The following is a 12052-nucleotide window of genomic DNA, read 5'->3' on the forward strand; positions in this document are numbered from 1 at the left end:
TGAATGAGGGTCCCAGGGGAGATTCCCTCAGATTCCCACGGGTGACAACGGGTCCCAAGGGAGGGTCCCCCAGGGTTTCCGTAGGTGACAGTGGGTCCTAGGGGAGGGTCCCTCAGATGCCCGCGTGTGACGACGGGTGCCTGTCCCCACCCTCCCCCCGGCGCCGCGTGCCCCCCGGCGGTCCCTCCCCAGCCCGGTCCGTGCCTGCTCTCGGCCAGCTCCGCCTCCCGCTCCTCCCGCAGCAGCTCCAGGTGCCGCTCCGCCGCCTCCGCCGCCATGGCCGCCGCGAGGCCCCGCCCACAACGGCCGCGGGCCCGACGTGGCCCCGCCCCTTCGCCGCGCCGCTCATTCACCCCGCCTCTCGCCCCCGCCCACCTCCAGCCGTGGCCCCGCCCCTTCGCCGCACCGCTCATTCACGCTCTCCCTTTGCCCCGCCCCCCGCCCGCCGTGGCCCCGCCCCCCGCCCCGCGGCGCGGTTCCGTGTCCGGCGCGGGGTCACCGCGATGGCGGCGGCGGGAGCGCGACGGGCCGGAGGTGAGGGGGGACCGGGGACGGGACGGGCGGCGGGGGAGGGAGCAGGGGAGGAGCGAGCTCTGCCTGCTGCTGGGATGAACGGAAAGAGCTCTGCCCGCTGCTGGGAGGGAAGGAAGGAAGGAAGGAATGAAGGAAGACGCTCTGCTGCTGGGATGGAGGGAAGGAAGGACAGAAGGAAGATGCTCTGCCTGCTGCTGGGAAGTGGGGAAGAAAGGAGAGGAAGGAGCTCTGCCTGCTGCTGGGAAGGAAGGAGTGAATGAAAGAAAGGAAAATGTTCTGCCTGCTGCTGGGAAGTGGGGGAAAAAGGAGAGGAAGGAGCTCTGCCTGCTGCTGGGATGGAAGGAAGGAAGATGCTCTGCCTGCTGCTGGGATGGAAGGAAGGAAGGAAAAAGTTCTTCCTGCTGCTGGGATGGAAGGAATGGAGGAAGGAAGGAAGGAAGGAAGCTGATTAGGGTCTCCACTGTTGGTTCCTGGCCCTGGTGTATCCCTGCTGTGCACCCAATGGATGAGCCCTGGAGCTCTCCCCGCTGCAGAGGTGGAAGGAGCTGCTCAAATCTTTCCCAGTATCAGCCTCGAACAGCCCAACAGGCAGAGGAACAAAAAGGAGAATCAGCTTGACATAGTTTTTCCTGGGCTGGTATAAACCCTTCAGCAAAATCCAGGAGACAGGGGGAATAGAGACTCCATCAGCCTCCTCCTTCCCAGCTGGGCTGGGAAGCTTGTCAGGGGTTGGAAGGGGCTTTCCAACCTCAGTGATTCTGGGATTCTGCAAAAGCCCAGCAGCTGCTGCCTGTTCTAATTCTTTTCCCTGTCTCCCTTTCAGCCTTCCTGCTCTCGGCCGCGGTCCGGCACCGGAGTTCCCAGAGCACGTCACCGCAGGAAGGGTGAGGAGCCATGTCACTGTGCCTCTTCCCACCTGGAATGCTGATCTGGAGTCATGTCACTGTGCCTCTTCCCACCTGGGATGCCAATCTGTCTCAGTGGGGTGGGGAGGGCAGCTGATTCTCCTTTGGGAGGGAAGATTGTCTGCCCCTTGGTCACTCCGTTGCTTCCCAGTGTTTTGGACTCTGCCTACCTTCAGTCACCTTTCCCAGAAGGATTCTTCCCTTTTTTTTTTTTTTTTTTTAATTTCTGTCTCATCCCTGGAAGTGTCCAAGGCCAGGTTGGACAGAACTTGGAGCTACCTGGGCTAGTGGAAGGTGTCCCAGCCCATGGCAGGGGGTGGGACTGGATGGGCTTTAAGATCCCTTCCAACCCAAACCATCCCGGGTGTGATAGCCGCTGAATTCCAGACTTGCAGCACAGTCAGGTGGGATTAAGGGCCCAAGCGCTGCAGGACACCTGGAACCTCCAGGCTTGGCTGTTTCCAGCCCTTTGGGAGCTGGTTTTTATGCCTTTATTCCATTCCTCGTGTTGGAATGGACCGAGTGCTGCTGGCTGCTACCAGGAGGGGACACTGCAGGAGCAGAGAATTCCTGCAGCAGGGAATAGCAGGAGGTACTGTTCCCTCCATGGGAGGCAGCATCTTCCTGCCGATCCTCACGGATCAGAGATCCTTGGATGTCCACCTCTGGCACGGCACCCCAAATCCTCCCTGAACCCTGTGAGGCCTCAGTGCTTGTGGTCATGTGCTCACAGGTACTGTGAGTTCCTGTTAAATTGAAGCCCTTTGGGATGTTTTGCTGGGTGTTACAGAGTAAATCAGTAGAATACCACTGATTTTGAGCCAGTTTTGCCAGATCTCATGTTTATTCCTGAATATTTTTTACAGTTGGTGCATCCTGTGTTGTTTATACAAAGTGTGGGTCTCGGCACGCAGGAAAACATGAACTGCCCACTCATGGTGGGGATGGTGTTTACTTTTTCCTTTGGGATGGTGTTTACTAAATTTGGTAAATACTGTGGTATTTACTTAATCTACTAAATGTTCAGATTTCAGAAACCAAGGCCCCTGTGGTCATCTCAGGGACTTTTTCCAAGGCAAATCTCCCTCCTCTTGAAATCTAAGCTTTTGGTTTTGTGGTGTCACAGATTTTTGCTTAGCTGTTAAGTATAATCTGATGCCTTTTGGTCAGGTGTTTGTGAGTAAAATCCATTTCTACTCCACTCCTTTTACCTTCTTTCCTCTCCCTGTTTTACATCTCTTGGCAGTATCTGTTTGCTGCAATGAAATTTTAAATTGTCGTTTGCAGTCTTGTTGCCAAAACTTCCTTGTCTTCACCCCCGTGGCCTGAAGTGCAAAAACTTCCAGATCCAGTGGAAGAAGCCAAGTATCATGCAGGTAAAAGTCTCAAGTCTATTCCTCCAGCATTGCCTTGATGCCTGATTGAGCATAAATTCTGTTGGAGCTAGTCTGTGTTATTCACATATTTTGTCTTATTTCTCACACGTTTTTGTGTCACTGGAATTGTCCTTCAGCTGCTGATTTTGGAGATTTGGGTACAGTGTGATTTGCCTTTAGTTTATGACAGCTTGTAGCATTCCCAGAGAAATCTTACCTGATGTGATACATGGCAGGAGACATCAAACAATATCTGAAAAAAAAACAAAAAAACAAAAAAACAAACAGAAAAAGGCATGAAGCAAGCCTTTTTTTGGACAGGAGAAACCAGTTATTTTCCATTTACTGGCTAAATCAAAGCCAGCAGGAGCAGTTGGATGGTGGGCACATGGAGAGCTGGTGTATATTTTTGTGTAAAACAGAACATCCGGCCAGGAGGAGCAGTTGGATGGTGGGCACAGGACAGACCTGCAGGGATGGGACATAAGGAAAGGAGTTCCATATCTCCTCACAGGCTGTTTTGATCCTGATTTTTACCTCCTTTGTGCTCCTGGGATCGCTCGAGTGACAGATGGGAGTCTGTCCCTGTGTGTGACATAACCCAGGAGTGAACCACGAACGGCTCAGTTTGAGTCCCTGGAGCCCTGTGGGGAGCAGGATCCCATCCCTGATGGGTTCTCATGGGATCCCTCCTGCTGCTGATGAGCTTTGCATCGTTATCTCCTGGCTGGGCTTATCCAAAGGGAACAGCAGTGAGAGCATTTCAGTTCTGCCTCTTATTTCCTGGTGCCTGTGGATATTTTAGGAAGGGTCGCTCCGCGTGGCGCCGAGATCCAAGCCAGGAATCACTTGATGTTTCCTGGCACTGGAGGTGTTGGAAGAGTTATCAACAACTCTTTATCCTGGTGGGAGCTGCAGCAGCTACTACTGCCCTGCAAAAATAATTCGTGTTCCTGCCTCTACCTTTAACAGTTCGTATCCTCTGGCTTGAAACTTGGACCCTTTCCGAGTGTTCCTGTAAGGATTGGGTTGGGTTTGCCTGGCTGCTGGATTCCTGCCTGTCCCAAAGGGATGTTCTGTTTACATTCCAAGAAAAGAAAAGATTCAGCCACTTTTTAGGACAGTGAGGCAAAACCTGTTTTTCTGAGCAGCCCGGGAGGGTGGGAAGCTGCTGTTTGGCAGTGGGATGGTGTCATTGAGCAACACCTTTTGGTGTTCCCATAAAAATTGGGTTTGGAGCCACTGCTCAGGAAGCTGATCATGGAGAGTGTTTATCCATGTGCAGGACCTGGTCTCTGGCATCTGTCCTGCTCCTGGCACCACTCTTTGTGCGTGTGGGAAGAGATTTTCTCTGGGAAAGAGGGAGGGACAGCTCTCTCTTGTCCTCGCTGCAGGTACAAGTTCTCAAGCCAGGCTTTGTAATATGCTGGAGCCCTTTTCCCTGGTATTTTGCCAAGCCCTTCCCGATGTTCCTGCATGCTTTAGACACTAGTCAGTGGCTGGGCTGTTCTGCATAGTACTCGAAAATGGAGAGAATTTGGAGGCAATCCTCCAAATGCGGGCATCGTGGACAAGAGCTTTATATCCAAGTACAGTAATTTTTGGGATGCCTGAGGAATAAGGCAGAGAGTCATCAGTGTAGAGTAGCTACACAGTGTATATACCAGATGTTTACTCACATGTGGGTTTGCCAGCACCTAAAATACAAATAGGGCATCGATTTTAAGAAAGGGGATTTTAAGATTTTAAGAAAGCGCGCCTGGGAAGCAACATTGCCGTTGATCCTTGCTGAAAGATTCCCGGGAGATGAGAGTTCTGGGGGGAGAGCAGAGTGGCTGGGTTAGTATTTACCGGCGTTTCCCACCTCCCTGGGGGTCCTGCCCTGCTCCCTCCCCGTGGTTTGCCAACAGAGGTGGTGCAGAAGGTGAACGGGATGATCTCCGCGGGGGAGTACGGGCGGCTCTTCGCCGTCGTCCACTTCGCCAGCAAGCAGTGGAAGGTCACCAGTGAAGACCTGATCATGATGGACAACGTGCTGGAGGCCGAGTGTGGAGACCGGATCCGGCTGGAAAAGGTGATGTCCCACAGCAGATTCCCTGTGAGCACCCCTTGAGGCAAAAACCCATCGCCGGTTTTAAACCCGCATCCCTGCGGGATCTCCCGCTCTCGCTCCAGCTCTTTGCTCTGTTCCAATCCCTTAGTTTTGTTCCAGTTTCAGTTAGTGATAATATTGTTGTGATTTCTGTTCAGCAGAGTCGTGCCAGACTCTGTGGGGAGACAGATTTTTGTTGTCCAAACTTCTTCCAAAAAAAAAAAGAAAATGACGGTGGTTGTTTCCAGAGACAGCAGCAAAAGCCTCTGTTTGCCTTGAGACTCCAGCACCTCAGATCCCAGAAGCATTTAGGTTGGGAAAGACCTGTAAGATCGTAAAGTCCAACCTCTTAAGTCCTTGCAGGGCTCCCAGGGGGATTGTCACTCCTCAGGGCTCTGCAAGATCCTTATCTGACTGAGCTGGGTGGAGGTGGAGGGATGAGACACGCCAGGGAGAATTGCCAGGATCCAAATCATACCTTTATCCTCAGCCTTGGATACCCAGCAGGATCTTGCAGGGGGCTCATTAATCCAAACTGGAAGGAAATATTGTTGAGTGGAATTCTACTGCCTTCATGTTCTTGTTGGTTGTTAGAGCTGAGCGGGTAATTAAGGAAGTTTTTGTGCTCGTCCACTGCTTCGAAGCCCAGTTTTGAGGCACCTTTTTAGGGATGTCCTCAGCTGTGTCCCACATCCCTGTAAAGCAGAGAGGAGGGACTTGTGTGGTGTAGCCAGCTTGGAATGCAAAGCTCTGGATGGGAGTGAGAACTTGCCTAACACCAGAACCCTTTGGGGATTTTTCTGGCAATATCTGGTCTAAAACCAGAGTGAGAACTTCTCTGGACCATTTCTGTGCAGGTTTTAACGGCTGCCAGAGGATTTGGGGGAGAAATGGCTCTCCATGTGGCACTTGGGGACATGATTTAGGTTGAGACTGTGGTGGTGCTGGGTTGATGGTTGGACTCCACGACCTTGAAGCTCTTCCAACCTCGATGATTCTGTGAAACGCTGCCTCTTCCCACTGTATCCTCTCTTATCCTGCCTGTTCCTTTAGATGGTGACTGAAATGCCCCAAATCAGCAGGTCCCTGGGGTGGTGAATCCTCCAGATGTTCATTTCTTTATTTCCCATCTTGAGGCCTTATGGAGGAGAATTAGGCAAATGTTTCTCCACTGGGATTTGTAGCAATTGCTATAAAAATTGCTATAAAAATCCAATGGTTTAGGAGCTGCCATTTGTCCAGATCCCACAGGAGGCGGGTTATTCTTCATCCCTGATTGCTTTCCATGTTTTTTACAGCTGCTGTTGAGCCAGGACAGAGAGGTTCAGTGTGTTCTGATCATGGAGAAAGATACTTTGCAGTATGTTTTAGTGGGATGAGCTCTCTGGAAGACTAACGACTCTTGTCTCTTGTCTGTTAACAGCTCTCCCCACCACCCCTCTAGTTAGTGTCAGGTTTGAAATGTGGGAAGGCCTGCTGTTTTTAAGCAGCCTGACTCCTTTATGTCTGTAGGATTTGGAAGGTCCTGTTTGCATTTCTCTTGGGACAACGAGCAGTGATTTATGGCTGATCTATTTTCCCCAGGTTTTACTGGTTGGTGCTGATGACTTCACGCTCATTGGAAGGCCACTGCTGGGGTAAGATGCTTCATAAAGGAATTATCTTACATTTTTGTATTTAATTGTAGCTTCAGGGCTCTGCACTCTCTGAAACTGGGATTTATCAGCTCTTTTTCCCAGCCCATTTGAAAGAGTCACCAATAAAACAGCTCACCAGCCTCTGCTGACTCTCTCCCTCCCCAGTGCCCAGAGAGCAGCAAGTCCCAGTTCTGAGGTAACTGTAGGATATTCACCTCAGTTGGATCTTTTCCTCCTTGCACAAACTACCAGGAAATCTTGCTCTTCAACCTGTTCACTCCCTTACCCTAATTTTGGTGGCAGTCATCTTGAAAATACCCCAGAAATCCTTTTCTGTCCCTTAATCTGAGTTGGGTTTTTAACCTGTTTCCTTTTGCCCTTGCCTTGCCCCAGCAGGCCTTAGTCTTAATTTTAGTGTTCCTAATTTTCCCTTCCTCTTAGTCACATAATCCAGCAGTGAGAGAACTTGGGGGAAGTTTATCCCTTGGCACTGTCTCTGTCCCAGTGCTGTAGGACTTGCTGTACAGAATCCCTGCTCCCTCAGCGTTTTCGTTCCCAAAAGGAAGGGGGATGTGGACCAGGTGTTATTACTCAGCAAAAGCAAAGTCCTGACCTGTTGTTCTCCCTGGGACAGGAGGTTTTAGTGGGAAAACACACAGGATAAGGAGCGTTGCAGGTGCTCAGAGTACCTGGAAGCCCTGGCTGTGGGCTTGGCTTTAACTGTGGCAAAGAACAGCCAGGTAAGGAGGGACTTGGACACCTGGGAATTATTTCTTGGTGGCTTTTAGGTTCAGGCTAGAAAAACCACCTGGTTTTCAGGTGGTTTCACTGCTGAGTCTCTCTCAGGGGGGGCTGGTGGTATTTAGGGGTTATTGGTACATTATGGCTGAGGGAAGGGGAAAGAAGAAAGAGAGGGAGAAAGAGAAGAGGGGAAGGGAGAAGAGAGAAAGGAAAGGGGAAAGGAGGAGGGAAAGGTGAAAGGAGGAAGGGAAGGGTGTCACCAGCAGCATGAGCTGCAGTTTTCCCACAGAATTCCCTGAACCACAGACACTTCGGAGAGGAGAGGCTGGATGAGATCACAGGCAGTTTTGTTTTTTCTGTGGTTTTGTAAATAAACACCTCAGTGAGTGCTCACAGTGCCTGAGACACTTCACCCCCTCAGCTCCCAGACATTTGGGACAGCTGGCCCTGCTTTGTTCCTCTGATTCCTCCCGGGATGACACTCCTTTAAACCCCGAAAAAACAGCAGTGCCCCAACCCCATATCTGCATGGTGGAGGCTATTCTGGGAGAGCTCCTGGCCGGCTCCTGGAATCCCTGGAATCCCTTGGGCTCCATGTTTGTCCCGGGTCAGTGGATGCCCCGCCTGGCACAAGGGCACGAGCCCGTGTTAGACCCGAGCGGAGGGAAAGGTGCCTCCATGAGAAAGTCTGGCTTGTTTCTGGGCAAAATACACCTGATGGGGAATTTTTCCCTCTAGGTAAGCCTGTTTCTGCTCCTCCCTGCCCGTTTTTGCAGTGGAAATGCTGAAGGCCACGGAGCTGTTCCTGTCACAGCCAGCCAGGCTGGGATTCAGTCCTGCAGGGAGCGAGCTTGGCAGCTGGAATCATGACCTCCAAGAGTTATGATCCCGTGGGGTTGTAGCTTGCCTGGATCTTTTTTTTTTTTTCTCTACCTCATGACAACACCTTTCAGCCCAGCTCAGATCCCTGAGATTTCAGGCGTGGGTTCTTTTCACCTCCTGCAAAAATCCCACCCCTGTGCTTTGCCATGAAACATTTTGCTGCTGAAGGCAGCAGGCCCAGCTATGTCGGGCTCTGGGAAATGTGTGACCCCCTTCTTATTTTTATGGACATTCCAGTCATACCTAAAACATTTGATAGAGATTTTTATTTTTTTTTTCTCCTCGGGCTCTGTTTGGCTCAGAACTTTCTCCTGCTCACGTGCTCTTCACCAGCAAGTTGGTTTCTGCTGAGCTTCAGCCTCTCACCAGCAGTTCCTGGTGCTGTGTCCAACAGAGAAGGACTCACCAGGGCCTTGAATCCAGGAAGTTTAGCTCCCAAATTACGGTGGTAAACCACCACTGTGAGTGCAGTTTACTCTCTGGTTTCTCCCTCAGCGTTTCAGGGCTTGTGTGTGGTTCAGTAGTGCTGAATCTGGATCACATCCTGGAGCTGGGATGTCAGGGTCACCCACTGGTCTCTTAAAATCTAGATTTTTTTCATCTGTTTTCTTCTAGGTTAGTCACTAACTGCAGATATATATCGGTTTCCTCCCCCCTCCAGCTTTCAATCTCTGATTTAATCACACCCCCGGCGTGGATTGTAAGAGGGATTGTGACTGTCTGAAGCCTTTGGCCTCCCAGTGACCTTGCTGGAACAATTTAGGCTGGATGGGCTTCCCCCTCTGCCCCCCTCAAGTGCAGACAGAGCAGTTTGTCAGCAAAATGGTCTTTAAATGTCTTCCTGTGGCAAAGTTAACGAGCTTTTAATGGCATTCTGCAGTGCTGTGCACGGAAGGGTGGCTGCTCCTCCTCCCCTGCGCTCTGACTAAACCTCCCCCGTGGCCAGAGCTCCAGTCTGGCTCTTTTTTGGAGATTCTCACCTACCCAGAGAGGAGGAGCTGTGCAGACAGGGAGCTGGTCCTGCCTCCACCACCTTATTTTCCAGACTTGGAGTTTTTCAGAGAGCAGCTGGACAGCCCAGAGCGCTTTTATTTTTTTTTTTTTTTGGGGGGGGGGGGGAAAGGTGGGGATTTCTCTTTTCTGAGCTCTGCAAACCCCTGGGTGGGCAGGAGGTGTTGGTGTGTGTCCAGTTACTCTGGTTTTACTCACCTGTGAAGGCAGTAAAGGCTGTATTCCCTTGGTCTCCATGCTCAGGGAGGAAGGGTGTGTGCTGGCTGGGAATTGCTGTGTGCACAAATGAGATCCAGCAATAATTTGAGCCTTTGAGGGATCTCACCTGAGCTCCCCCAGATCTGAACCTGGAATCCTCAGTGACTCCCCATCTGCTCTTCCAAACTGGGGTAAACAAACAGGACAGACCAGGAGTGGGAGGCACAAGAGGTGTGTGGGAGGAGAAGGGAATTGCTCCAGCAGCCACTGGCTGTTGTTCCTGCCAGAAACAGTGGGATGAATCCCAGGGCACTGAACGTTTGCCGTGACTTCCTCAGGTGAGACTTTTTTTTTCCAGCTGTCTGTGATGCTTTAGAGAAGGAGCAAGGACTTGTGTGGTGACCAGGAGACGAGGAGGAAGGATTTCTTTTACTGACGAGGAGAAGGGGCTGTGGGTGGGGTTGAACCTGTCCCAAAAGCAAAGCAGGACACCTGAGATCACCTGCAGGTGCCAGGGGAGTTTTATTTCGCTACAATCCCACAAGTTCCTGCAGGTTCCTCTCCCTCCTGCCTCCCTCAGGTGGAGTGATCTCATCCCTCACGACTGGCAAGTTCTGCTCTGTGAACTGTCACATCACCTGAGCCAGTTACAGCACCTTGGAGGCTTTTGGGTTTGCCGTTGTCCTCCCATGGTGACTCTAATTTCCACGGATCTGGGCTGTGGAGGCAGGATCTGGCTCTGTCAGGCAGGATGTGTTATCCCTGTGTCTCTTTTCCCAGTAGAAGGAGAAGATTAAAAGCATCACTTTGTTATTTAACTCATTTTTAAGGAAAGACCTGGTCCGTGTGGAGGCCACAGTGATTGAGAAGACGGAGTCGTGGCCCAAAATCCACATGCGCTTCTGGAAGAGGCACAACTATCAGAGGAAGAAAAGTAAGAGGGAAAGAACACATCTCCTTCCCTGCTGGCTGGTGCTGGATGTGGGAGGGGGAGGTATTATGGCACAAGGGATTCAGGAAGGTTGTTCTCCGTGTACCCAGAGCCCCTCAGGGCCCAGCCCACTGCCCCCAGTGTGCCCACGGAGCACCAGGATTTAATATCCCCTCAGTCCAGCACCTTGTGTTCCCTGACCTTGCTGGCAATAAAATTCCTGGGCTGGAAAGCAATCCTGTTCTCTCTTCCCAAAGCCTTAAAACATTGGATGTGTCATCACAGCGAGCCTGGACAGGGTCCTGTGGCAGGTTTTGGTTGCCAAATGACTCTCCCTTCTGTGAGAGGGGGGGAAAAATTATGGCTGTTTTTGTATGGAATGGATGGTAAAGCCTTGACCGGGCTGCCCCAGTCCCACAGGAGCCCTGGGACCTCCTGGCCATGCCATCCCCATGGAATGCAGCTGTCTGCCACCACAGCCCTCCAGGACCCCTGGGACCAGGTGGGCACCAGGTTTGTGCTGTCACCTGATCCTAATCCTTTTCTTTCTTTCCTCTTTTTCTTCTTTTCCAGTCATTAGGAACCCCCAGACCGTCCTGCGGATCAACACCATCGAAATCTACCCGTGTTTGTCCTGATTGATGGGGGGGGGAAAAGGTGTGGCTGGGAATCATCATTGCTCCAGGCAATCATGGAAACAAAACTGCCTCAGCATTGCAAAGTTCTGGACTTGCTGCTGTAGTGGGAAATGGAAACTTCTGCGTGCTGTCTTTTCAAAATAATGAAATATTTTTTTGAACTGTCATTTCAGCCTCGATGGTTTTTATTTGCCAGGAGGTTTTAAACACCTGGGATCCATGGCTGGCTGCCCAGCCCCTTCGTGCCTGGTGCATCCTTTTGCCTCCACACCTCTCTGGGAGCTTTAGGAATTCAGGCCCTCAAAAAGCTCTGGTCATGTAATTCCCGGCATTGTGTGGCTTCAGGGAATGCCCACAGCCCACGGGACTGAAAAGAGCTGTGAAACAAGGTGACTGCAGGGCCCCAAATCTACTCCCAGATCGTGGCAAGTGGTGAAAATCCTTCTTAAGGATTAGCAGTGGGAAATGGAGCTGGAAAATTGCCCTCCTGAAGGTGAGCAGCACTGCACTGTCTGCGTGTGTAACACTTAAAATAAGACACCAGTCGCTCGTGCCTATCTCAGAGCTGGGTTTTGACCTACTGAGTGTATTCCATGTCTAGATCCTGGTGTTTTCCTTGCCTGCATGTTGAGCACTGTCCCTTTCTGAGCAGCACATGCAAGGCCAGGTGTATCCAGCCAAAGTCTGCAGGTGTTTCTGGGCTGGGTATCAACCAGAAGGATTTTCATGGGGTTTCTCAGCAGGCTCTTGGGGGTAGCTGTGGGATTCCCTACAGTCACCACGGGAAGGGATAACAGGCCCTGCTCACCTGGTCACTTCCCCAGGGAACATCTTGCTTCAGGCTGGTAGGAAATCCATGTTTGGTGTCCTTGTGCCCCACCACGGTGGCTCCTCCTGGGACTGAGGTTGCCACAACCCTGTGCTGAAGGAAGTGAAGGTTTTGATCCATCTGGGGCTTGTCCTGGGTGTCCAATCTCACCATTCCTTCGGGAGATCACTTGAGGTGCCAGTTTGCTTTTCACCTGCCTGACTCGAGCTGGAGAAGGATCCAGATGGGGCCTGGGTTGAGCTGGATCTGCAGAGGCTGACTCACCCCTTCCTATCTGG

The 12052-nt window shown here is 51.6% G+C and overlaps 2 protein-coding genes across 2 annotated transcripts in view; one reads left to right on the forward strand and one right to left on the reverse strand.

Moving 5' to 3' along the window:
• The window catches only part of IGHMBP2 (immunoglobulin mu DNA binding protein 2), a 26866-nt gene extending 26584 nt beyond the window's left edge, over positions 1–282 (reverse strand). The window contains exon 1 of the mRNA XM_027662021.1: positions 205–282. Coding sequence (XP_027517822.1) covers positions 205–278 — 74 coding nt within the window. The 5' untranslated portion in view covers positions 279–282. The remainder of the gene's footprint in view (positions 1–204) is intronic.
• A 177-nt stretch (positions 283–459) lies between these two features.
• On the forward strand, positions 460–11112 carry MRPL21 (mitochondrial ribosomal protein L21). Its single transcript, XM_027662039.1, has 7 exons — positions 460–534; positions 1358–1418; positions 2727–2815; positions 4726–4889; positions 6492–6544; positions 10207–10310; positions 10881–11112. Exons 1-7 carry the CDS (start codon positions 504–506, stop codon positions 10943–10945), a joined length of 567 nt encoding a protein of 188 aa, XP_027517840.1. The 5' UTR covers positions 460–503; the 3' UTR covers positions 10946–11112.
• Positions 11113–12052: the final 940 nt, after the last annotated feature.

Source organism: Corapipo altera, unplaced genomic scaffold (genome assembly GCF_003945725.1).
Source record: "Corapipo altera isolate COAL_440 unplaced genomic scaffold, ASM394572v1 RXGC01000072.1, whole genome shotgun sequence".
In the NCBI taxonomy this organism is placed as follows: Eukaryota; Metazoa; Chordata; class Aves; order Passeriformes; family Pipridae; genus Corapipo; species Corapipo altera.